Source organism: Notolepis coatsorum (assembly GCF_963971535.1).
Source record: "Notolepis coatsorum genome assembly, chromosome: 8".
Classification (NCBI taxonomy): domain Eukaryota; kingdom Metazoa; phylum Chordata; class Actinopteri; order Aulopiformes; family Paralepididae; genus Notolepis; species Notolepis coatsorum.
Window position 1 is genome coordinate 138,009,684 of NC_140172.1, and position 26,234 is coordinate 138,035,917.

Here is a 26,234-nt window from a genome sequence, read left to right on the forward strand (position 1 = left end):
GTTCCACCCCTAGGTTCATTACAGGTGACTGTAATCATCACTGATAACTGTCTCAGGTTCATTACAGGTGACTGTTACACCATCACTGATAACTGTCTCATTACAGGCGACTGTTACACCATCACTGATAACTGTCTCAGGTGCATTACAGATGACTGTTACACCATCACTGATAACTGTCTCAGGTTCATTACAGGTGACTGTTACACCATCACTGATAACTGTCTCAGGTTCATTACAGGTGACTGTTACACCATCACTGATAACTGTCTCAGGTGCATTACAGGTGACTGTTACACCATCACTGATAACTGTCTCAGGTTCATTACAGGTGACTGTTACACCATCACTGATAACTGTCTCAGGTTCATTACAGGTGACTGTTACACCATCACTGATAACTGTCTCAGGTTCATTACAGGTGACTGTTACACCATCACTGATAACTGTCTCAGGTTCATTACAGGTGACTGTTACACCATCACTGATAACTGTTGTAGGAGCCAAATCCTATGATGATAAATGTTATCTTTATTGCCCCATTAGACATAGTTTATTATGGTATTTGTGTTTTGTGTTTATTAATATATGTCATAATGAATTCCAAGATGGAGACTTACCTGGTCAACTCCCCTTTTTTCCCACGTTCGCCCTAACCACTCTTATAATATGGCAGGTAGTTTAGAGTTCATGCAGGCCCAGGTAGAGCGGTACCATCGTTTTTGACCGCACTCAATTCGCACTTGATTGACAGTTTACGTTCATTTACAAACCCCTTTTTGTTTGTTTTATAGTGGTAGGCAGCTATTGGGGCTGTTGTGATTCGCTTTCCAATAAATCCCGTTTGTTTTGACAAAGTACATCGGATCAGCGTCATCTTTTCTTTTGGACTGCAATTCGGAGCATGTCGGACCAACAACGCATTACCTGGAGCCTCAAGGCAACTGTGGTTCGTAGGATTGCCTTTACAACTGTCTCATTACAGGTGACTGTTACACCATCACTGATAACTGTTTCAGGTTCATTACAGGTGACTGTTACACCATCATGGAATTATTGGGTTTTCATACCTCGTCGTCTTCGATGGCAGTTGGAGCCAGAGCGACCGTGAGAACCTTGGCCTCCTTGGTCAGGACTTGTCTCATGTCGATGCCCCGCCTCCTCTTCCTCTTCTTGTTCTTGGAAGCAGTGGGAGGGGCCACTGCCTCTGTCGTGGCTAGGAGGGAGAAACAGGGAGGGGCCAGTGTTACAGCAGTGGCTAGGAGGGAGAAACAGGGAGGGGCCAGTGTTACATCAGTGGCTAGGAGGGAGAAACAGGGAGGGGCCAGTGTCACATTAGTGGCTAGGAGGGAGAAACAGGGAGGGGCCAGTGTCACATTAGTGGCTAGGAGGGAGAAACAGGGAGGGGCCAGTGTCACATTAGTGGCTAGGAGGGAGAAACAGGGAGGGGCCAGTGTCACAATAGTGGACGCAGATCAATTAATTGAACCAGTGGGCGGGAGATTCGACACAGAACGTACGCTCGCAGCCGAGAAATCATGAATTGTTTCTTTTTATTTGTATTACCTCTTGGGGGAGAAAGTGCTGCAGTCCTATTAGTGGACTAATCAACTGACATGCTGCAGTCCTATTGGTGGATCAACTGACATGCTGCAGTCCTATTGGTGGATCAACTGACATGCTGCAGTCCTATTAGTGGATCAACTGACATGCTGCAGTCCTATTGGTGGATCAACTGACATGCTGCAGTCCTATTGGTGGATCAACTGACATGCTGCAGTCCTATTGGTGGATCAACTGACATGCTGCAGTCCTATTAGTGGATCAACTGACATGCTGCAGTCCTATTAGTGGATCAACTGACATGCTGCAGTCCTATTAGTGGATCAACTGACATCAGCGACTTCGGGTTATTGAGAAGCGCTATATAAATTAAATGAATTATTATTATTATTATTATGCTGCAGTCCTATTGGTGGATCAACTGACATGCTGCAGTCATATTAGTGGATCAACTGACATGCTGCAGTCATTAGTGGATCAACTGACATGCTGCAGTCATATTAGTGGATCAACTGACATGCTGCAGTCATTAGTGGATCAACTGACATGCTGCAGTCATATTAGTGGATCAACTGACATGCTGCAGTCATTAGTGGATCAACTGACATGCTGCAGTCATTAGTGGATCAACTGACATGCTGCAGTCATTAGTGGATCAACTGACATGCTGCAGTCATTAGTGGATCAACTGACATGCTGCAGTCATATTAGTGGATCAACTGACATGCTGCAGTCCCAGCTGTTATGTGACAATTTGGATCTGCAATTTTATTTTATTATAAATTAATGAATGAATATTCTTTTGGGGTGGAAAGCAATAATTTTATTCTGCAAATTTCTAAAAGCTCTGGATGTATTCTTATTTTATTAAATGATTACTCTACATACAAATGTTATCTATAGCACCTTTAACGTTTTTAAAGGCAAAGTAAAAACCGGCAATTCACTGGGGCACACAAACTAAGAAATACAAAACGTATTGTACCGCTTAATATTAATTAACATCTTACCTTTGCCGTCATCATCTACACATATTGGCGTTGTGTCCGATTCTTTGGTCTGATGCAATTTTCGCATGATCTCAAATGTTCTTATTAGTACGTCATCTTCATCCTCTTCAGGTTCAGGTTCTTGCTCATCCTCCTCCTTCTCCTGTTCTTCAGAATTCACTACCATTCCAGGCTCTGCTGCCTGTTCTGTATCTAGAAACAGAAAGCAAGCAGCGGTCAAGCAGAGGTCAAGCAGCCTTTTTTGATTGATTGAAACCTTTTATACTCAGGTGAGCTCTGAGGTGAGAGGCCACCTCATTTACAGAACTGCTGAGTGTACAACAACATAAAACAACAAAACAATGTGCAGTGCAATCAGTTAAAAGCAGTTACAACATGAATCACAGATAAATGAAATCAGACATTTAAATTCCGTAAGGGAAGGAAGAACTTCCAACTTTAACTTTGACTGAATGTCATTCCAGGACTTTGGGGCTGCATAAGAGAATGCCGTCCTGCCGAGTCCTGTACTAGTCCGTGGTATTTTAAATGTGATCCAGTTACTAGATCATGTTTGATGGGCTGGCGCCTTCCTGTCCAACAGGGCAGCTATATACGGTGGCTGTTTGCCGGTGAACGCCTTGAAAATGTACAAGAGCCAATGATAGTCTCGCCGAGCTGCCAGGGATGGCCAACCAACCTTACTGTAAAGGATACAATGGTGTGTCATACCTATCTCTAGTAATAAATCTAAGTGCAGAGTGGTACACAGAGTCCAAGGGTGTCAGAGTGGAAGCTGAAGCATGACGATAAATGACATCTCCATAATCAAGAACAGATACAAATATTGACTCAACAACTCTTTTCCGACAGAATTGAGGGAATCTTGAGCGATTTCTGTACAGAAAGCCAACCTTTTGGCTAGGGCTGTCACGATTCATCAACGTAATTGACTATGAAATTCCGTTGATTTGCATAATCATGATCGACGTATCGTATTGTTGTTACTTGTATGATTTTTTGCGTAACTAGTGCCCAATGAATCACGTTCGAAATAGAAATAATCTTAAATCTTATCTTAAACCACTATTCGTGATCCCGCCTAGAGCCAGGACTCGACAGTGCGCGTTTCGCTCACATTTGATAACTTCCGTGTTTCAAGTCACCTCCAGCTGGAAGGGAGGGCCTGAGCCTGATACGTCCCCCACCTTACATTTTAGAAGCTATGACCTCTAGCTCTTCAGCCCTGCGTTCTACAGCCTGTGACAACTCCTCTTGCGAGTCACGCTGTTTTATTTTTATTTTTTATTATTATGTTTTTGGTAGATTTTTATTAGTTTTTTGGACAAGTCTGGCAGAGAGGAAGTATGGGAGATAGACAGGGGAAGACATTCGGCAAAGGTCGCCGGGTCCGGGAGTCGAACCCGGGACGGCCGCGTTGCACTACATACAGTGCGTTACGTGGTGCGTCACCCTGGCACAATCCTGATTCCTGAGCCTATTTATTCAAAAGGAAGATTTAAATATGTATACTATCAAAGGCTGAGCTAATATCGTTCACAACCATTGTAATTGCAGAGGTTGTACTATGCTGGGCTCTGAAACCAGACTGATGAGGAGTAAGCACGGAGTTAATTGAAAGAAAATGTTTGAACTGATTGTTTACTAGTGACTCCAATACTTTTGTCAAACAGGGCAGCCTAGAGATGGGTCTATAGTTATCTAAATGAACTCTCTCACCAGCCTTATTTATTCAGTTTACCTTTTTTTTTTTTTAAAGGTATGGTGAAATGGATTCACCTATGACCTTTTGTTTTATTTTCTATTGATTATGTATGTGATATATGACTGATTTACACTGAATGTTTCATATTTGTATGTGTATATCTGAGGACCCCAGGAAGAATAGTCAACACGTTGATGATGACTAATGGGGTTCCTAATAAACATAAAACATTATGTAGTGGGAGTACGCCGATTTCCACTCAAAGAGGAAGCTTACCAGAGGCAACAGAGATATTAAATATGTACGTCAAATGCAGTGCTCAGTAATAACTGGAGCAGCCAGTTTGATAAAGTAAGCCTCCAGGTCAACTTACCAGTGGAGCACTTATTGTCTAATGTTACTACTGCTTGATAAACCTCATCAAGTGTACATGGGATGAGAGAACAATGTGAATCATGGCAGCAGCTTCTGAATGTCAGTACAGGGGAGGAACATGGAGCTGAATCGTACAAAAACATGTCCAGCCACGGGGGACCAGGGGTGTTTCAACGTCGCAAGTAGGGTTGGGTACCTTTCACATTTGAATCGATACCGGTACCCAACGCTACCTTTTTTCTGTATTTTAGTCTCTAAAAATGTAATCTACCTACCTCAGTTGTAAAAAAGAAAAAATCAAAACTTCAAATAATTTATTATCATTATTTATTTAGAACAATTTGTTAATATATACTGTAATAATATATAATATTGCACAGAGCGTTGTCTGCATCTAGCTTTGTAAAGTGTAACAACACTTGCGACTGTTTTCGGCTTGCCATTGCCCCGACTGCTTTGTTGTTGAATCAAGTCAAATCCTAGGTAAGCATGTATTGTGCGTGTGAACGTTGGCGTGAACGTGCGGCACACTTCATAGGTTTCGTGGTAAACGAAACATTGACGTCATCGGACTTAAATGATATATATATATATTTTTTTACAGTACCGAAATGTGGCATCGGTCTGTACCCTTAATTCGGTTCGGTACCCATCCCTAGTCGCAAGGATGATTTTAATTTATCCTTCAACTCATCTCTTGAAGATATTGCCTATTTTGCCCTCTCTGACTGTGACCTCTCCAAACATCTAGTCAGATTACAGTCTACCTCCTCCTGCTCCAAACATCTAGTCAGATTGAAGTCTACCTCTTGACGAGTGCAGATCTAAACTAACGAGGCATCCTATATGAGAGCACTAGAACATGATTATGATTAACTTGTTACCTTTGCCATCACTCGGACATACTGGCGCCGTGTCAGGATCTTCTGCCTGATGAAGACTCTTCTCTGGTTCAAGTACTTCCTCTTCAGGTTCTTGCTCCTCCATCTTCTCCTGTTCTTCAGAATTTGACACTATGCCAGGCTCTGCCGTCACAGGCTTCACAGCAGTATCCTCCATCTTCTCCTGTTCTTCAGAATATGACACTATGCCAGGCGCTGCAGTCACAGCAGTATCCTGCATCTTCTCCTGTTCTTCAGAATTTGACACTATGCCAGGCTCTGCCATCACAGCAGTATTCTGCATCTTCTCCTGTTCTTTAGAATTTGACACTATGCCAGGCGCTGCCGTCACAGCAGTATCCTGCATCTTCTCCTGTTCTTCAGAATTTGACACTATGCCAGGCGCTGCCGTCACAGCAGTATCCTGCATCTTCTCCTGTTCTTCAGAATTTGACACTATGCCAGGCGCTGCCGTCACAGGCTTCACACCAGTATCCTCCACCTGCTCAGTGTCTAGGAGAGGTGAAGGAGGGGTCAAGCAGTGTCATTAGATTAGATTCAAACGTATTGTCATCATACAGCACAAGTACAGTACAACAACCATAAGTATATCTAACCAGAGTGCAAGGTAACAGTAAAGTGCATTAACAATATACAGTGTGATTAAATGTAAACAAATGATTAATGGAATATATGTAATGAAGCTACTGAGTAATATGCTAATCCGATGTATATACAGTATTATGTACACTAATAAGAGTAGGTATGATATATACAGACAGATATAGTACATACAGTGTGTATATAAGCAGGAATATATGTATAGGATGTGTGTATTATTAAATGATTACTCTACATACATTTTTTATCTATAGCACCTTTAATAATCTAGTCATCATGTTAATATCTCCTAACCAGTAATAGACAGAAGTCACCATCTCCACTCAGTCCGGGCAGCACAGGGTATTCATTATCTCCCAGGTACATGATGACAATATACAGCTAAACTATGATGTTTCTGCCAGACAAGCTCCACCTGAGTGGAGGAGGGTCCACAGGAGACTAGGGCTTTCGTGGTATGACATTTTCTCACCGCAGTTGTGTGTGTGTCTAATCACCGCGGGATGCGGTGGTGCCGCACTTCTATTAAATTTTTTTTTATAAAAAAGGTTTTAATTTTTTTTATTATCTTTTAATTTTTTTATATACCTGTATATATATATATATATATATATATATATATATATATATATATATATATTTTTTTTTAAATTATTATTAACCCTTTGATTGCCAAAAACATAGATCTACGTTTCTGTGGCCCAGTGGTTGAGTGCCGGAAACGTAGATCTACGTTTCTGTGTCGTTATTTCTTTTATTCGCCATTCCCATTCATAATTCATCCTGCTATGCTGTAGGACTGAATGGCACTCTGTCTGAGACTGCAACGGTCCGATACCGCCGCCTAACGCCTTGCGGCCGCTATTGCACTCAATTTCAAAACGATGTGGTTTGTTTTCTCGGCCGAGCTGCGGCATGGGGGCGGGTTCTAAACACTCCGGCAAAAGAAGCGCTTATAGGGATGGCATCGACAACTGTCCCCGCCCGCCCGTTCATGTCCAATTATGGATAACGTTGGACACAGGATCGCTGTGGATATTTGGAATGGCGTTCAGATAATTGGATTCTTCTTTTTGCAGTACATCAGAGACAAGGTAAGGACTATATGTTATCAATCTTGCGTTGATCCAATAATTTTTTCCCTGCGATCGCAGCGTGTGTCTGTATATGTACTGTGTAGTGTATGCCGTTGGTGGCGCTCGAAGCATAGAAAAACGCTCCCCCCCCCACTCTTTCGTGCATGCATGATGAAACATAATACTGACAATCTAGCGTTGATTTCAGATCGATTCAATAATCAGGCGAGAAATGGCAAGATTTATAATGAAATGCACTAGAGGGCTGTTTGCCGGATTTTCCTGGGATTACACAGGATCACTCTAAAACTATACTCATATTCACCACGGTATAAAACGGAAATGTATGGATGAAAAAAGTATCTGTTTTTTGCATGTTGACCGGAAGAAACTCTGACAATCGACACTGTTATAAGATCCATAGCCATAATATTTAATATTAGTTTAGCACTGAAAAAAAAGGCATTTATCCCCCATTGAACAGAGCGCTGGCACTCACGGCCCACAGCGCACCCTGCTGAACAGCACTTGATGTGTTAAGACATGCGAGTTTACCCACGATCGTGATTAGAAAAAATATCTAAGGTCGTAGGAGTCCCGAAACAATTTTAAACGTGTTTGATAATCTATCCATTTGTCCCTCAACATTCTGAAATGTGATAAAAGTAGATTAGGGTGTTGCCTGCTCCTTTAAGAGTGATGCGTTGTGGGATATATGCCCTTCTCCAACTTAAAACTAATGTTATTTGAGCGAACATTTAACGTTATTATAACACTATTTTAACATGAGTGAATTTGAATGCACATACATAGCTAGTTAAATATCACAACTTGTGTCATTGTTTATCATTGGGGAAAACTAGCCAATAGCTAGCCTATAGCTAACGTTATAGATAGCTAGCCTATAGCTAACGTTATAGATAGCGAACGTTAACTAACGTTTGCAAACAAAGCTAACGTTATCCAGTTGACATTACAGATCATAATAGCTATAATAACGTTAACGAAGTGAGAGTAGGGATTAGGGAAACGTTGATGTAGTCAAGAGTGTAGCGGGAACGGTAGAGAGGCAGCACTTAATTTGCGTGTAACGTTAGTCAATAACATTAAGAATAGAGAGCTGCAACGGGCGGCTACGTGGCGTAGTGGGCAAGGCACTCGCCACGAAATGCTGGAGACGCTGGGCTCGTCAGTTCGAGCCCAGTGCTCCACATTTGCTTTCAGTTTAGCTGGTCGTCCACAGTAATACACATTGGCCGTATTACGGGGAGGGAAACTGAAGGGTGGGGATCGGGCGTTGTGGACAGCGACTCCTACAGGTCGGTTGGTGCGCCTGCGCAGTAGAATCAGGAAGTGTCGGGGGCAGCGTGAGCCTCCCACGCGTTACTCCTCGCCACTGAGAGATCGAGCTGCACAGGTGAAAAGATGCGACTGCTGTTACCTCAAGTACCGGAGGGGAAGGACTTCCGGTATGAGAGCAGACGGGTAACACACGTGCGAAAGAGCTCCTGGTCTTGGAAATGAGTGAAAAAACGGATAAAAAAAGACCAGAAAAGTAATTAAAAAGGAAAATGCTCACGAGAAGTAAGGAAGAGACAACGATTGTGAAGGAAATAGAAATGGAGAACATACGAGAAGGAGAGAATCCGAAGAAACAGAATCCCCGGAGCGAAGCCGAGAAAAGCCAGGCGAAAGAAGGGGGCGGTAACGCTGAGGCAGACACGATAATGCCAGGATGGGCCGTGAACATGCAGGCCGGGATACTGGAGAACATAACAGCGGCGATAAAACTGAACACGGACACGATAAGGAATGATATTGGGAAGCTACGGGAGGAATTGAGGAAGGAACAGGAGGACTTCAGAGGTGAAATGAATACAGAAATCAAAAGGGTGGAGGAGAAGATGGCGGAACAGAACAGAAACGTGACCGAGTTACAGACTAGGACGGCTCACGCGGAGGAATGGAACACGGAGATACACGAGGTATTAACATGTGTGATTCAGAAACAAGAACAGATGGAGACAAAGATGTCGGACATGGAGGGGAGGTCACGGAGAAATAACATTATAATATGGGGACTGAAAGAAGGAGTCGAAGGGGAATCGGTGACCCTATATGTGGAAAAACTTATCAAAGAACAAATTAAGGAAACGGGACTGGAAAAAATGGAGATACAGAGGGCCCACAGGGCGTTGGCTCCGAGACCACAACCGGACAGACCTCCGAGGGCGGTGATTATTAACTTTCTGAGATTCGAGGTTAAGGAATTGGTACTCAGAACCGCGTGGACCAAGAAGATTGAAATCGAAGGGAAAAGACTATCATTTGATCACGACTACTCGACAGCGGTAGCGATAACACGCAGGTCCTACGCGGGACTGAAGAAAACCCTGAAAGAAAACGGAATGAGATTCCAGTCACCCATGACCTCGCTAAGGATTCACTGGGGGGAAGGAGCGGCGATGTACGCGACGGCACGAGAAGCGGAGCGAGAGATGAGACGGCGAGGGATGAGGATGGCGGAGGACGGAGAAGGAAGGAGGCGGGAGGAACAGACGAGGAGCCTGCAGCAGAGATTGGAAGGAGCCCGCAGATGGATCAGAGTGGAAGACCGAAACCGGAGGGAGGAGAGAGGAGAAGGCGGAGGTGAAACGTGACGGAGCGAGGACGGAGACGGATGAGGAGGCCAGACGGAGAGGAGGCGGGAGGAGACGAACGGATGAGTACACGCACAAGAGATTGAAAAAACTATTCAAATAGAGACAAAGTATAGAAACTGAAATAACATATGCATAAGCACACATTCCCAGGTAGAGGCAGGATATAGAAATGAACGTAACGTATACATGGACACATAATACACAAGCTGATGGAGGAAATAAATGGAAATATAACTAGGTTTGATAGGCGAGACACAGACCATACTGAAACAGATACATAGAAACACGCTGTGAGTAACACAGTTGGGAGGGATTAAGGGGATAAATGGACATCACATAGAAAATAGAGGAGAGGAAAAGAAAATAATAAGGGGTACACGGGAGACACCGCACACGGATATGGGAGGAAGGAGGGACAATGAAACATATGAGTCACATTGAGAGGGAACAAGAAAAGAGGGTCTTTGATCAAAAGGAAGGACAGAGCGCTTTTTGACCAGGAGCTCGAAAGCAAAAAAAAAACAGTAAGAAAGCTGGACAAATATGACGAGCGATTGGGGGCAAGGGTTTCAAACCCCCAAGCCGTCAGGAGGGGGCCCCTCGCTAGGAGGGCAATTACCCCTCACCCACCAGCAGGGGACAGGGGGGGACACAGGGACCCCCCGAACGCCTTGGGAGCACTTTATGTAAAGTTTATGTTTTTTATTTATGTTAATCATTATATGTATTCGGTGAAGAGAGCGGAGGCTCCAACCGGAGGGGGGAATGAGTGTGACATGGGGGGGACTGACAGACGAAAGAAGAAGAAAGATGACAAGGGTTAAAGGTATAAAAATGATGTCGTTAAACGTTAATGGAATGAATAATGCGATAAAAAGGGGCAAAGTGATGTTGAAATGTAAAAAAAGTGAGATGGAAGTGATTTTTCTGCAGGAGACACATTTGGTAGCACAGGGTCATGAGAAACTGAAGAGATTTGGATATGAAAATGCATACTATAGTTCCTTTGAACAAAACCCGAGGAGAGGAGTAATCACGTTAATCAAAAACAGTCAAATTTGAATTGATCAAGGAAGTAAGAGACAAGGAGGGAAGGTTTGTTTTGGTGAAGGGGAAAATGGAGGGCCAAATGGTTACGTTAGTAAATGTTTATGCACCCCCAGAGAGTGAGAGGGATTTATATGAGACCATTTTTGACATGATAGTGATGGAACTAGAAGGGATATTGATATGTACGGGAGATTTTAACGTAGTACTGAATCACGACCTAGACACCACGAGTACTAGAAAAGGACGGGCGCCCATCAGTAGATATATGAATATTCAGATGACGGAAATGGGAATTACAGACGTTTGGAGGGAGATGCACACCATGGACAGGGAATACACACATTACTCACACCCACACGTGACGTATGCGAGAATAGACTACTTTTTGATGACGACGGGGGACAGTTACAGGGCACGGGAGAGCAGTATAGGAGTGGCGGACATATCGGATCACAGTGCCATATATCTGACAGTAGATCTAGAAGGGAGACGGAGGAACACGATTTGGAGACTAAATGTAGGAATATTAAATAACAAAGGGGTGGTGAGTCAGATCAAGGAGGAGATAGCCAGATATAAGGAAGAAAATGACAACGGGGCGGTAGACCCGAACATTCTATGGGACACACTGAAGGTAGTGATAAGGGGGAAATTGATGGAAAAAACAGCAATGCTGAAGAAGGCCAGAACGGAGACATATCACAATCTGATAGGGAAGCTAAAGAAGCTAGAGGGGAGACACCAGATATCAAAAGAACAGGAAACGCTCGGAGAAATCAAAGAAGTAAAGGCCAGGATAAATAGGGAATTATTGACGGAAATAGAAAAGAAAGCGAGGTTCATGAAACAAACGTACTATGAAGGGGGACCAAAAGCGACCAGACTGTTGGCTAGGAGAATTAGAACGCAACAGAAGTTGAACACGATACACACAATAAGGGATACAAAGACTAATGAAATATTGAGGGACCCAGCTGAAATAGAGAGGACATTTAGAGAATACTATGAGAAATTATACACACAGCCAAAAGCAGCGGGAGAAGAGGAAATAGAAACATATCTGGAGAAGCTAGAGTTACCATCGATAGGGAAAGAACAGAATGAAGAGTTAAATAAAATAATTACGGAACAAGAACTGGAAGTTGCAATTAGTAGAGCTAAAAACAACAAGTCTCCGGGGAGCGATGGATTCCCATCGGAATTCTACAAGACATTTAGAACTGAATTAGCACCCATGTTAGGGGCGGCGTTCAGACACACGATGGAAGAGGGGAAAATGCCCCCCCCCCCCCTCGTGGAAGGAAGCCATAATCACCACGATACCGAAGGAAGGGAAGGATAGGGAACTATGTAGTAGTTTCAGACCTGTGTCCATACTCAACGTAGATTACAAGATGTATACATCGATATCAAAAAGATTTGAGACGTTTATGCCAGACATTATAGATGAAGATCAAACTGGATTTATTAAAGGGAGACAGACACAGGACAACGTGAGAAAGACATTACACATAGTAGAGGAGATACAAAAACAAGGGGGTAGCGCGGTACTGATTAGCCTAGATGCAGAAAAAGCGTTCGACAGTGTGAGCTGGACATTTTTATATAAAACATTGATGAGGTTCGGACTGAACGGGAGGGCGATGAAGATGATCAAGGCACTATATCAAGAGCCGACAGCGAGGGTTAAGGTGAATGGCAGCTTGACGGATAGAATCAGATTAGAGAGGGCTACCAGACAGGGATGTTGTCTCTCACCGACGCTCTTCGCCGTTTTCATAGAACCACTGGCACAACTGATCAGGCAGACCGAGGACATCAAGGGAGTAAGGATAAAGGGAACGGAATATAAACTAGGCTTATTTGCAGACGACGTGATAGTATACATGAGGCAACCAGAAAAGAGCTTCCCGGCACTGATGGATCTACTGAAGGAATATGGTCACTACTCAGGATACAAACTAAACGTGACAAAGACACAGACCTTAGCATGGAACTACTCTCCAACGACAGAAATTAGAGAACAGTACAGGATAAGATGGGACATGGACAAGATTAAATACTTAGGGGTGAACATCACGAGAGGGGTGGAGAAACTGTTTGAGGCGAATTATACACAGATAAATCAGAACATCAAGAGAGACCTAGAGAGATGGACAGTAATGCCCTTGGACTTCAATTCAAGAATAGAGGTCATTAAAATGAACATACTATCAAGGTTACTGTACCTATTCCAGTCACTACCGATACAAATACCACAGAATCAATTCAGGGAGTGGGACAGACTGATATCGAGGTTCATATGGGCGGGGAGAAGACCACGGGTCAGATATAAAACACTACAACTACCAAAGGAAGAGGGAGGGATGGCAGTACCCAGCCTACAAGATTATTACTATGCAGCACAACTGAGAGCAGTGACGTGCTGGTGTAACGACAGATATGAGGCAAGATGGAAAGACATTGAAAAAGAAGGGGAGGGATACAAGGTACAAGCTCTGGTGGGGGATAGGGAACTATTTAAAGAAAAGGAGGGACTATTAGATCCAATCACCAAATACACCTTGACCATATGGAACAGAGTAGTAAAAACACACAAATTGGAGAAGCAGTCAGGGGTCCTGAGATGGGTAGCACATGACAAGAGATTCAAACCAGGGAGGTTAGACCATGGATTCAGAAGGTGGGAGAGGGGGGGGGGCAACAGCAATATGCAAAATGATAGAGAAGGGGGAAATGCAGACACTACAAAAATTAAAGGAGAAATTTGGACTAGAAAACAGGGACCACTTCAGATATCTACAGGTTAGAGACTACTACAACAAAGAAATAAGGGGGGCCAAAGACGAGGAACAGAATGGAATAATAAAGATGATAGTATGGGCATACGAAGGGGGGCAAGGAAGAGTAATATCAGCAATATACCGGGCTATAATGACCAGCAAGGGACACACGACCGATTACATAAGGGAGAAATGGGAGAGAGAGCTAGAGATAGAAATAACAGGGAAGGAATGGGGGAACATATGCGAGGTACAACATTCAACAACAGGATCGAGAATATGGAAAGAATTTGGATGGAAAAACATAATCAGATTCTTTATAACCCCAGAGCTGAAGGGAAAATATGCACCAACACAAAAAGCATGCTGGAGGATGTGTGGGAAGGAGGGGGCAAATCACACGCACATATTCTGGGGATGTCAGAAGCTGAAGGGGTATTGGGAGGAGATAGGGGAAGCAATGATCAGAATATTAGGATACGGGATACCACAAACAGGACTGGTGCTTTACTTAGGAGACCTGACACACGAGGGAATACAAGGGGGGGACAAATATTTAATAAAGATAATGTTGATAGCGGCCAGAAAAGCAATAACGAGACTGTGGTATAAGGAAGACCCACCGACAATAGCAAAATGGGTAGGAATAGTGGAAGAAATACAGGATATGGAAAGGATAACACACATGCTGAGGTTACAAGAAGAGAAATTTGGGGAAAGATGGGGAAAGTGGGAGGATTATAAAAGGAACGAGAACAACATCACAGAGGAAGAACCAAATGCAACACAAGAGAGCGAAGGGTAAAGGAGGAAAGATGTTCAAGCAGGGTCTATGAACCCATGTCACACACCTGTACTTTAGTTAATATTATCTATTTTGTTTTTGGGATATTACAAGTGCTGAATGCTTTTATACCTTATTATTTATGTCTGTTCAACGGTGTGATATTAAATATTCAGGGATGATGTGGTTTGTGTATGGGTGAAACAAAAGGCAAAGTGAAAGTTAATAAACAAGAGAAAAAAAAAGAAAGGACGAAGGAGAAGGGAAGAAAGAAACTCAAGGAGGGTCTCTGGACCCAGATCACACATACAAACCTTAGTCAGCATTTATTGTCTTTGAGTAGGAATTACCTGTTTATGCCTGTTTAAGGGAGATACACAATCAGCCTTTGTATCAAATACCTAGAAAACAACAGTAGGGGAACCAGATAACTAACCATGTGATACCCATGTAAATATTTATGTGCACTGTTTTTTCTTTTTGTTTTTATTGAGATACTAGTCTCTTCATTTTTTATTATTTATTTTTTGTAAGTGCTGTCTGTCTAAATAAATGTTAATAAAAAATTTAAGTTTAAAAAAAAAAGTACCGGAGGGGACTTGTGCTATGTATGACTTAGTCCACATTGCAGCCGGCTTGTGGGAGGCAAGAAACAGCGTCCGTGACAGGGGAGGGTTGAATTGGACGATACGAAATTGGGATGGGAGAAAATATAGAAAAATGGGAGAAAAAGTGGATCCAAAAAAATAATAATAGAGAGCTGCAAACGGAAATGAATGTCCAGTCCTTGAGAGAACGGTTGTCTGGTCTACTGTCACCACCTTACAGAGGGATTTACCCCGAAGTCCGGCTAGTTATAACAAGCAAGTTACACTTTGGCCCGGGAGTGTTGGGAGAACGCTCCCCTGTACTCTACTGCGGTTCAGATTAATACAGGAACAGGTATACATTTGGGGCTCGAGTCCGGGATATGAAATTAAATCCTGATTTCATCTGTGAGTTGTAAACTGTATGGAAACGTGAAGTTAGCTCATGCTACTGGAAAACGGACGCACGAGGCAATCTCGTCATTAAATGAACAGAGTTAAAAATGATGATGCCCCATTTGTTTTTTTTAACCACGGTTGTCTGTTCTCCATCCGCGGGTGCCTTGACACACCACGGGATTGCCGCGACAGCCCTACAGGAGACGCATCAGAACCAGTATCAGAACTCCCAGAGTTGTACAATTCCAACCAAGTGGGAAAACCCGGTGTGTTTAACCATCGCAGTGAAGATGCTCTATTTTCATTTATCCTTCATGAATGAATGAATGACCTTTATTTATATAGCACCCTTCACAGCACGAATGCACAGGGTGCTTTACACTACAGCTTAATATAAAAACATCCCGCCCTCTCCTCTCGGACTTCTCCAAGCGTCCAATCGGAGTGCAGTGACGACCGCAGAACAAACGGGCGCCCTATCGGAGGGGGGCCCTCTAATTTATTGATTGAATTTATTTGATCATTGATAAACGATACATATAAAACTCAGCAGGAATACATACATTTAAAAAAAAATCATCAGTGGGTGGCGCAGCGGACAAGGCGCTCGTCACCAACGCAAGAGACACTGGTATCGAATCCAGCTGTCAGCGTTGCTTCCAATCACCAAAACACAATAAAGCCAAAAGGCTTATTTCCATTGTGAACCTCTGGGGGTAGGGGGTGGGGTATGGTGGGCAGTTGGCTGGCAGAAACAGTATAGCTCTCTGGGAGATGAAACAGTGCTTTACTACTTGTTAACATTGTTACCAGCTCGTTACCTTCGCCGTCACTCAGACACATTGGTGCCATGTCAAATTCTTCCGCTCCGCGCAATTTTCGCTTGGCCTCAAACTGCCGTAGAAGAACCTCCTCTGCAGGTTCCTGCTCCTCCTCCTCCTCCTCCTCCTTAGAATCTGACACCATTCCAGGCCCAGCTGCCGCAGGCTCCACAGCGCTATCCTCCTCCGGCTCTGCGTCTAGGAAAAGGAAAGAGAGGTCAGAGGTCAAGTAGCATCACTATAGCAGATACTGGGTAATGTACTGATGTGCGTGTCTCTCTGCACAGTAATTCTGCTACATTCTCACCTGCACCTCTAATTATTGAGTTACTTATATTGTTTACACTGTTGTCCATGTCTTTCTACTATTACCCTGCCCATACCTGTACCTCCCCTCCCCCAAGCTGTTATGACGCCCGAATTCCCCCAAGGGGATCAATAAAGGAACATCTTATCTTTCTCTACCTTTAAATTTAAATTGTCAATACACAACAGATAAAGTGATACCGTGCAACCATTTACATTACATTTTACATTTAGTAATTTAGCTGACATGTATCCATTATCCAAAGCGACTTACAGATTGTGAACAACAAGTCAGCAGGAAGGGTACAACTCTAGCAGCTAAGGGCAGTAGCATTGTTCGTCAAATAGTGTTGAACTTGAGTGTTACACTCTTGAGTGAATAGAAGTATATAAACATACTAGTATGATAGGTAGTAGTATAAATATAGTAGCATAGTAGTTCTCTTTAATGACCCCCCTAGGAACTAGAATAGGAGTGGGTCTGAGGCGGCCAGGAGATGTAGAGCGTAGGGGTCTTGAGGGTGTGTAAATGGTAAATGGTGCATTTATCCAAAGCGCTTTACAACTTGTGCCTCACATTCACCCACATGACGGCGGAGGCAACTGTGCAAGGTGCTGACCTGCTCATCGTGAGCAATTAGGGGTCAAGTGTCTTGCTCAAGGACACTTCGACAAGCTGCCTGGGAGGAGCAGGAATCAAACCGGGATTACCAGACGACTGCTCTACCTCCCGAGCCACTGTGTGTAGTTAGAGACCGTTGACCGGAGGTAGGAGCAACCAGTTGTTCTTTAGTGCAGTTACCTTTAGGGATGGGTACCGAATTTAGTACTTTTAAAGGTACTTACCGAAACACGTCGGTACTACTGAGTATCGATTCACGTGAGATACCGCACTTATTCTTTTTTCTATGTCAACGTTCACACGCACAATATACGCTTACCTAGGATTTGACTTGATTCAACAACAAAGCAGTCGGGGCAATGGCAAGCCGAAAACGGTCGAAAGTGTGGTTATTTGAAGTTTGGATTTTGTTTCTTCACAACCAGGGGAGGAAACTAACTTTTTGGCTTACCAGCCAACTGGCGAGTATCTGATTTTTTTTACCAGCCAAACAGATTTTTTACCAGACAAAAAAAATCGCTAATTGTGATAATTACTTCTTTGTATGTCAAGCCGCGTCAATGTTGTGTATGCATCTGGGTAGGCACACTGTGCCTTTAAGACAGCACGGTGGTCTTACGACAGTGCTGTGACGTACCGTCAAGTGTTGTGGTAACGTCAGTTGGGTTGGTGTGCTGTTGTCTGGTTGAGCTTAGCTAGCCCCTTTCGTGACTGCGATGTGCAAGCCAGGGGCTTTTGAGCATGAAATAAAATGTCTAACCTTACGTCGTAGTCCGGTGCTTTTTCGGAAACATTATAGTCATAACAGATACACCTAGCTGGCTGCTTTGAGCACACAGGGCTAACGTTAGCTAGCAAGAAGCAGCTATATCACGCTAACTAGAAGCTAACCACTGTATACAGTTCCAGTAGACAACATTACACCTCTGATTTAAATGTGTCCTTAGTAACTTATACTCGATGGTTGTACTAGGGTTGGATGCAGTTCCCCGTTGGTCAGTCTGTCTGTTTTCCATATTCTGCTGTGTTTAACGTTATCTGTTTGCGAGTGCTCCTGATGGCTAGCCTAGTAGTACCGCGGGACTTTTATTATTATATGTCCGCGGGTTGGCCAGTACTGCGCAAACGTTTATTAAACATTATATGTCCGCGGGTGGTCTTGTGCAGTGCTCTCGTGGCACTGTCAACTAAAGCGAACACTCAGAAGACGCGCACCGTTTGCCAGTGCAGTGATTGCAGAATGTTTTATTTTTTTGTATACTCGCCAGACTGGCGAGTGGTCTTCATGAATCACTCGCCAAACGTAAAAAATACTCGCATTTGGCGAGTAAAGTGGCCTAATTTCCTCCCCTGTTCACAACTGAGGTAGGTAGATTACATTTTTAGAGACTAAAGTACCGAAAAAAGATACCGTTGGGTACCGGTATGGATTCACAGGTACCGGTTCAAATGTGACCGGTACCCATCCCTAGTTACTAGGGATGTCCGATATTATCGGCCGATATTGGCATTAAAATGTGATATCGGAAAATATCAGTTTAAAAATATATATAAATATATATATATATACGGTATATAATTTTTTTACATTTCTATAACCTTTATTTACCCAGGCAAGCAAGTAAGAACAAATTCTGATTTTATTTATTGTCAAAAGTATGCATACTGTTATGTTAATTCCACAACAAGACATATGTAATGTTAATTATCTGAAATTATTCAGTTGTGGGGGGGGGGGGGGGGGGACCCTGCATATATCGGTATCGGTTGATATCGGTATCGGAAATTAAGAGTTGCACATCGTATTGTATATCGTTGTATATCGGTAAAAAAGCCAATATCGAGCACCCCTACTAGTTACCTAGCTCTGCAGAGAGCTCGCCCCTCATCCAGCTGTTCTTTAGTCACCTTACTCTGCAGAGAGCTCGCCCCTCATCCAGCTGTTCTTTAGTTACCTTACTCTGCAGAGAGCTCGCCCCTCATCCAGCTGTTCTTTAGTTACCTGGCTCTGCAGAGAGCTCGCCCCTCATCCAGCTGTTCTTTAGTTACCTTACTCTGCAGAGAGCTTGCCCCTCATCCAGTTCTTTAGTTACCTTACTCTGCAGAGAGCTCGACCCCTCATCCAGCTGTTCTTTAGTTACCTTACTCTGCAGAGAGCTCGCCCCTCATCCAGCTGTTCTTTAGTTACCTGGCTCTGCAGAGAGCTCGCCCCTCATCCAGTTCTTTATTTACCTGGCTCTGCAGAGAGCTCGCCCCTCATCCAGTTCTTTAGTTACCTAGCTCTGCGGAGAGCTCGCCCCTCATCCAGTTCTTTAGTTACCTTACTCTGCAGAGAGCTCGCCCCTCATCCAGTTCTTTAGTTACCTGGCTCTGCAGAGAGCTCGCCCCTCATCCAGTTCTTTAGTTACCTGGCTCTGCGGAGAGCTTGCCCCTCATCCAGCTGTTCTTTAGTTACCTTGCTCTGCGGAGAGCTTGCCCCTCATCCAGCTGTTCTTTAGTTACCTGGCTCTGCAGAGAGCTCGCCCCTCATCCAGCTGTTCTTTAGTTACCTTGCTCTGCGGAGAGCTCACCCCTCATCCAGCTGTTCTTTAGTTACCTTGCTCTGCGGAGAGCTCACCCCTCATCCAGCTGTTATTTAGTTACCTTGCTCTGCGGAGAGCTCACCCCTCATCCAGTTCTTTAGTTACCTGGCTCTGCGGAGAGCTCGCCCCTCATACAGTTCTTTAGTTACCTTACTCTGCAGAGAGCTCGCCCCTCATCCAGTTCTTTAGTTACCTGGCTCTGCAGAGAGCTCGCCCCTCATCCAGTTCTTTAGTTACCTTACTCTGCGGAGAGCTCGCCCCTCATCCAGTTCTTTAGTTACCTTACTCTGCAGAGAGCTCGCCCCTCATCCAGTTCTTTAGTTACCTGGCTCTGCAGAGAGCTCGCCCCTCATCCAGTTCTTTAGTTACCTTACTCTGCGGAGAGCTCGCCCCTCATCCAGTTCTTTAGTTACCTGGCTCTGCAGAGAGCTCGCCCCTCATCCAGTTCTTTAGTTACCTTGCTCTGCGGAGAGCTCGCCCCTCATCCAGTTCTTTAGTTACCTTACTCTGCAGAGAGCTCGCCCCTCATCCAGTTCTTTAGTTACCTTGCTCTGCAGAGAGCTCGCCCCTCATCCAGCTGTTCTTTAGTTACCTTGCTCTGCAGAGAGCTCACCCCTCATCCAGCTGTTCTTTAGTTACCTGGCTCTGCAGAGAGCTCGCCCCTCATCCAGTTCTTTAGTTACCTTGCTCTGCAGAGAGCTCGCCCCTCATCCAGCTGTTCTTTAGTTACCTTGCTCTGTGGAGAGCTCGCCCCTCATCCAGCTGTTATTTAGTTACCTTGCTCTGCGGAGAGCTTGCCCCTCATCCAGTTCTTTAGTTACCTGGCTCTGCAGAGAGCTCGCCCCTCATCCAGTTCTTTAGTTACCTTACTCTGCAGAGAGCTCGCCCCTCATCCAGTTCTTTAGTTACCTGGCTCTGCAGAGAGCTCGCCCCTCATCCAGTTCTTTAGTTACCTGGCTCTGCGGAGAGCTTGCCCCTCATCCAGCTGTTCTTTAGTTACCTTGCTCTGCGGAGAGCTTGCCCCTCATCCAGCTGTTCTTTAGTTACCTGGCTCTGCAGAGAGCTCGCCCCTCATCCAGCTGTTCTTTAGTTACCTTGCTCTGCGGAGAGCTCACCCCTCATCCAGCTGTTCTTTAGTTACCTTGCTCTGCGGAGAGCTCACCCCTCATCCAGTTCTTTAGTTACCTTACTCTGCAGAGAGCTCACCCCTCATCCAGCTGTTATTTAGTTACCTTGCTCTGCGGAGAGCTCACCCCTCATCCAGTTCTTTAGTTACCTTACTCTGCAGAGAGCTCACCCCTCATCCAGCTGTTATTTAGTTACCTTGCTCTGCGGAGAGCTTGCCCCTCATCCAGCTGTTCTTTAGTTACCTTGCTCTGCAGAGAGCTCGCCCCTCATCCAGCTGTTCTTTAGTTACCTTGCTCTGCAGAGAGCTCGCCCCTCATCCAGCTGTTCTTTAGTTACCTTGCTCTGCGGAGAGCTTGCCCCTCCCTCATCCAGCTGTTCTTTAGTTACCTTGCTCTGCAGAGAGCTTGCCCGTCATCCAGGGGTTGCTGGGGTCCAGGGCCGGCTCTGCGTCGTTCACAAAGTCAGGCAGCACCTCTGCCTCCTCTTCCTCCTCTTCCGCCTCCGCGTTGAAGGGGTTCACCAGCTTCTGGGTCAGCTCTTTGTTCACTTCTAGTTGCTCCTGCATGGCTTTGCGAGCCTAACAACCAGGAAATGGAAGAAGAAGGTAGATTAGCGTTGTTGCTTTTGACACAATCAGGGCTTTGAGGTAAATTGTTATTTAATGTATACCGGTATGGATCTGTACAAAGATGCATCATTTTGCACTGCTACTCAGTAGGGCTGACCCCTATTAGTCGATTAGTCGACTAATCGGTCGAAAGGAGTCGTAGTCGACTAGCCAACCTCTTAGTCAAAAAAATAATTATTATTTTCTAAAGAAAAGAGGCCTAGAAGCATGGCTAACGCTAATGGCACGCATATCAGAGGCTAACTGCCTACGAAAACAGGCACAGAGGCACTGAAAGAGGATTTCACCCATCTAATGAACACACTAGACTAGACAAATATCAAGATGTATCCATCAGTGGACCAATTGCATGCTTTTGCAGAGGACAAGAAGCCTTCAGTCGACTCCTTCAGACATTAATTTAAGCACCCCCCACAGCCCAAATGGAATGATAAAAAAGTTAAATAAAATTATTGAATTTTTTTTATATTATACTTTTTTATTTAAAAAGACCATCCAAATCCTTAGTCGGGGACAGCCCTACTACTCAGTCAGGTTCATAAGATCTCTGGCATAGTTGTGTGAAGGTAATATCACCTTGAGCTCATACTGCAGTACTTTTTACTTCATAATCAGCAGCACTGCCTCTCGTACGATCACTCAGGTTCTGATGAGCCTGATGGACAGCAGCGCTGCTGATTAATCACGTTTCTATTTAGATTATGATGTTGTCTTCCCAACTATCATGAAAACAAGCTAAACAAGATCAAACAATCATTGTGCCGCATTGCTCTCATTTCGTCTGGTGTTGTAAACGCAGCGCACCCTTCCTTCACAGCGGTGCGCTCCACCCCTCCCCCTCAAGCCCAAACAGTAGTCTTAGCTGGTGTTGAGAGGGAGGAGGAGCCACGGCATGTTTATCCTGTTATTCTGAAACGTCTTTGGTAACTTGTAGTAAGATGACAAAGGTATTTGGTAACTTGTAGAAGATGACAGAAAGGTATTTGGTAACATGTAAGATGACAAAGGTATTTGGTAACTTGTAGAAGATGACAGAAAGGTATTTGGTAACTTGTAGAAGATGACAGAAAGGTATTTGGTAACTTGTAGAAGATGACAAAAAGGTCTTTGGTAACTTGAAGATGACAAAGGTATTTGGTAACTTGAAGATGACAGAAAGGTCTTTGGTAACTTGTAGAAGATGACAGAATGGCAGTCTTTAGTCGAGAAGAAAGGTAAAACTTTCTTTCAGTCGTCATCATACGATGCAGGGCTCATAACGTTGAGTCAGTTGAGCAGAGACTCTTGTTTACCTTTCCTGGAAGAGCAGCAAACGCTTCAACGTTTGGTTGAGCTTCACAAAAAAGACATGTCAAAACTCAATACCTGCAGCAAGAGTATTTAGTGCAGCAAGGAAGCTCCTCCAATATGACCAAGCATTTGCTTCAACTGCGGTACTAGCAACGTCAGCGTTAACGTTACAACAACGTTAACGTTACACTCTGGTTATAATATCTCCTGTGCTATACAAGTACTACCGAACGTGGACGTGAAGAGAGGTCTGACTATATGAGACACTGGTGTAACAATATACTGACATTCAGCTTTTATATCAGAGGGACCCAAACGAACAATGTTCACACAGCACCACAGCTCATCCCCAGACACCCCCATTAAAGACAACTTAAGCTGTGAAGGGAAGATGAGCAGAGAGAGAGGGTGGGTGGTGTCACTGAGCAGTGATGTAAGGTGAACATTCGGAACACTCCAACATTTTGGGAAATTTACTTATTTGCCATCTACCCTGGAGTTAGACAAGAAGATGCATACCTTTTTCTTCTCTGTGCATGCAGTAGGAGTAGGAAGACGTTGGGAACTAGGCTAATGGAGGAACCTACTTCCAGTGACTGATGCTAAGCTAGGCTAATGGTGCACGTCTTCCTACTCCTACTGCATGCACAGAGAAGAAAAAAGGTATGTATCTTCTTGTCTAACTCCAGGGTAGATGGCAAATAAGCTAATTTCCCAAAATGTTGGAGTTTTCCTTTAACAATTGTCTCCTTCCTTAAATAGATAAGAAAAATGCATTATCATCCACAGCAATATTAATGCATTTAATAAGCCTCCTTTGATTGATCCTTTATTCCTGTCATAATGTTTCCAAAATGGATGACAAAAACCAAAGGCTGAGTTACAGCAGGTTAAGACATCTTAGAGTCATGGTTCACAGTTTACTGACTAGAGCCTAATTCTGCCAAGAATGAAATGTAATAGCTTTGGTTCTTGATATTAACTTTTCTCACCCACCAAAAATATTAGGATCAGAACCGGATTTGATGAGCAGAACCAGAACCGAAATCGATCAAATCCAAAGGATACCCAATCCTACTGACAAAAGTAAGCCCTGAGATGTTCTCAAGTCAATGAATAATCGGGATGATAATTTGTCATAATCGAGCAGCTCTAATGGACAGCTAAACTAAGTGCTAACTAACTAACAATCGTGATTTTGCAATAGCTGCAACCTTTTTGTGATAGGCCACGCCCACTGCCACGCCCCCTTTTAGCCAATTGGCACAAACACACGAACACACACACAACCTCCATGCCTAATCTCAGCCTGCTAGGGTGAAGCCTGTGGCCACTAGAGGGCGGGACATTGTTGTGGACCAACTGGTCGCAGCTCTAGAGCGGCTGGTCGCAGCTAAAAGAAACAAAGAAGAGTACAGAACAAATGAGAACTTACCCCCTCGTCGTATTTGGCCATGAGGGCCTTTGACTTGGCCCACTTGCCGCTGTTCTGGTGTTTGAGAGACATTCTTTCCTGGAAGCATGGAGGGAAAACAATAGCAGGTTTATTACAGGCCTTTCAACATTTTTATTTATTTATTTTATTTAAACTACAATCCAAACTGTGGATATTATTCATGTTCACGTTTGAAGAGACCACCGTGTATACAAACATTGGTACCAGACTCTACCACATCAACCGGAACAAACGCAGAATGTCTTCATGATCATATTTGAGCCAGGCCTCGCGAAGAATAATAAAAACACAAAAGAACAAGTCTTTTTTTGTACCTGCATCCTGGACAGTTCCATCTTGTTGAGCTGCTCCAGGGCGGCCGCAGGGTCCGTCTTCACCATGTCGTCAAACTGCTTCAGGATGTCCTTACGCTTGGCTTTGTTATGCACCTTGTGGTACCTGCAAGACATTACATTTTACATTTAGTCATTTAGCTGAACGCTTTTATCCAAAGAGACTTACAAGTTCTGTACGACAGGTCAGCAGGAAGGGTACAACTCTGGCAGCTAAGGGTCAGTAAGATTGTTCGTCAAACAGTGTTGAACTTGAGCGTTACAGTCTTGAGTGCATAGTAGTATAGACATAATTAGCATAGTAGGTAGTAGTATAGACATATATAGTAGGTAGGTAGTAATGTAGGCAAGGGAGATTATTTAGTAGCAAAGTGCATGATAGTAAAAGACAGCAAGAAGGTTATCATTTTTATTATGTTTTCATCATCTTCTTTTTTCCAGTTATTGATTGAAGAAGTGTGTTTTTAGTCAACAACAGAACATTTGTCGGGTTTCAGCTGTCCTGACTGTGATGGTTTCAACTGTCCTGACTGTGATGGTTTCAACTGTCCTGACTGTGATGGTTTCAGCTGTCCTGACTGTGATGGTTTCAGCTCTCCTGACTGTGATGGTTTCAACTGTCCTGACTGTGATGGTTTCAACTGTCCTGACTGTGATGGTTTCAGCTGTCCTGACTGTGATGGTTTCAGCTGTCCTGACTGTGATGGTTTCAACTGTCCTGACTGTGATGGTTTCAGCTGTCCTGACTGTGGTGGTTTCAGCTGTCCTGACTGTGATGGTTTCAGCTGTCCTGACTGTGGTGGTTTCAACTGTCCTGACTGTGATGGTTTCAACTGTCCTGACTGTGATGGTTTCAACTGTCCTGACTGTGATGGTTTCAGCTGTCCTGACTGTGATGGTTTCAGCTGTCCTGACTGTGATGGTTTCAGCTGTCCTGACTGTGGTGGTTTCAGCTGTCCTGACTGTGATGCTTTCAGCTGTCCTGACTGTGATGCTTTCAGCTGTCTGTCCTGACTGTGATGCTTTCAGCTGTCTGTCCTGACTGTGATGCTTTCAGCTGTCCTGACTGTGATGCTTTCAGCTATCTGTCCCGACTGTGATGGTTTCAGCTGTCTGTCCTGACTGTGGTGGTTTCAGCTGTCCTGACTGTGATGGTTTCAGCTGTCCTGACTGTGATGTTTCAGGTGTCCTGACTGTGATGGTTTCAGCTGTCCTGACTGTGATGTTTCAGGTGTCCTGACTGTGGTGGTTTCAGGTGTCCTGACTGTGATGCTTTCAGCTGTCTGTCCTGACTGTGATGCTTTCAGCTGTCTGTCCTGACTGTGATGCTTTCAGCTGTCCTGACTGTGATGCTTTCAGCTATCTGTCCCGACTGTGATGGTTTCAGCTGTCTGTCCTGACTGTGGTGGTTTCAGCTGTCCTGACTGTGATGGTTTCAGCTGTCCTGACTGTGATGGTTTCAGCTGTCCTGACTGTGATGTTTCAGGTGTCCTGACTGTGATGGTTTCAGCTGTCCTGACTGTGGTTTCAGCTGTCCTGACTGTGGTGGTTTCAGCTGTCCTGACTGTGATG

The 26,234-nt window shown here is 44.2% G+C and overlaps 1 protein-coding gene across 1 annotated transcript in view; it reads right to left on the minus strand.

Annotated features, from left to right (window-relative positions):
* Positions 1-26,234, minus strand: part of LOC311233736 (U3 small nucleolar RNA-associated protein 14 homolog A) — a 105,801-nt gene that overhangs the window by 17,117 nt on the left and 62,450 nt on the right. Inside the window, exons 9-15 of the mRNA XM_084320738.1 lie at positions 24,645-24,768; positions 24,310-24,387; positions 21,344-21,533; positions 16,319-16,516; positions 5,538-6,047; positions 2,574-2,765; positions 1,071-1,216 (exon numbers count right to left, since the gene is read on the minus strand). Of these exons, the coding sequence (XP_084176864.1) occupies positions 1,071-1,216; positions 2,574-2,765; positions 5,538-6,047; positions 16,319-16,516; positions 21,344-21,533; positions 24,310-24,387; positions 24,645-24,768 (1,438 nt within the window). The remainder of the gene's footprint in view (positions 1-1,070; positions 1,217-2,573; positions 2,766-5,537; positions 6,048-16,318; positions 16,517-21,343; positions 21,534-24,309; positions 24,388-24,644; positions 24,769-26,234) is intronic.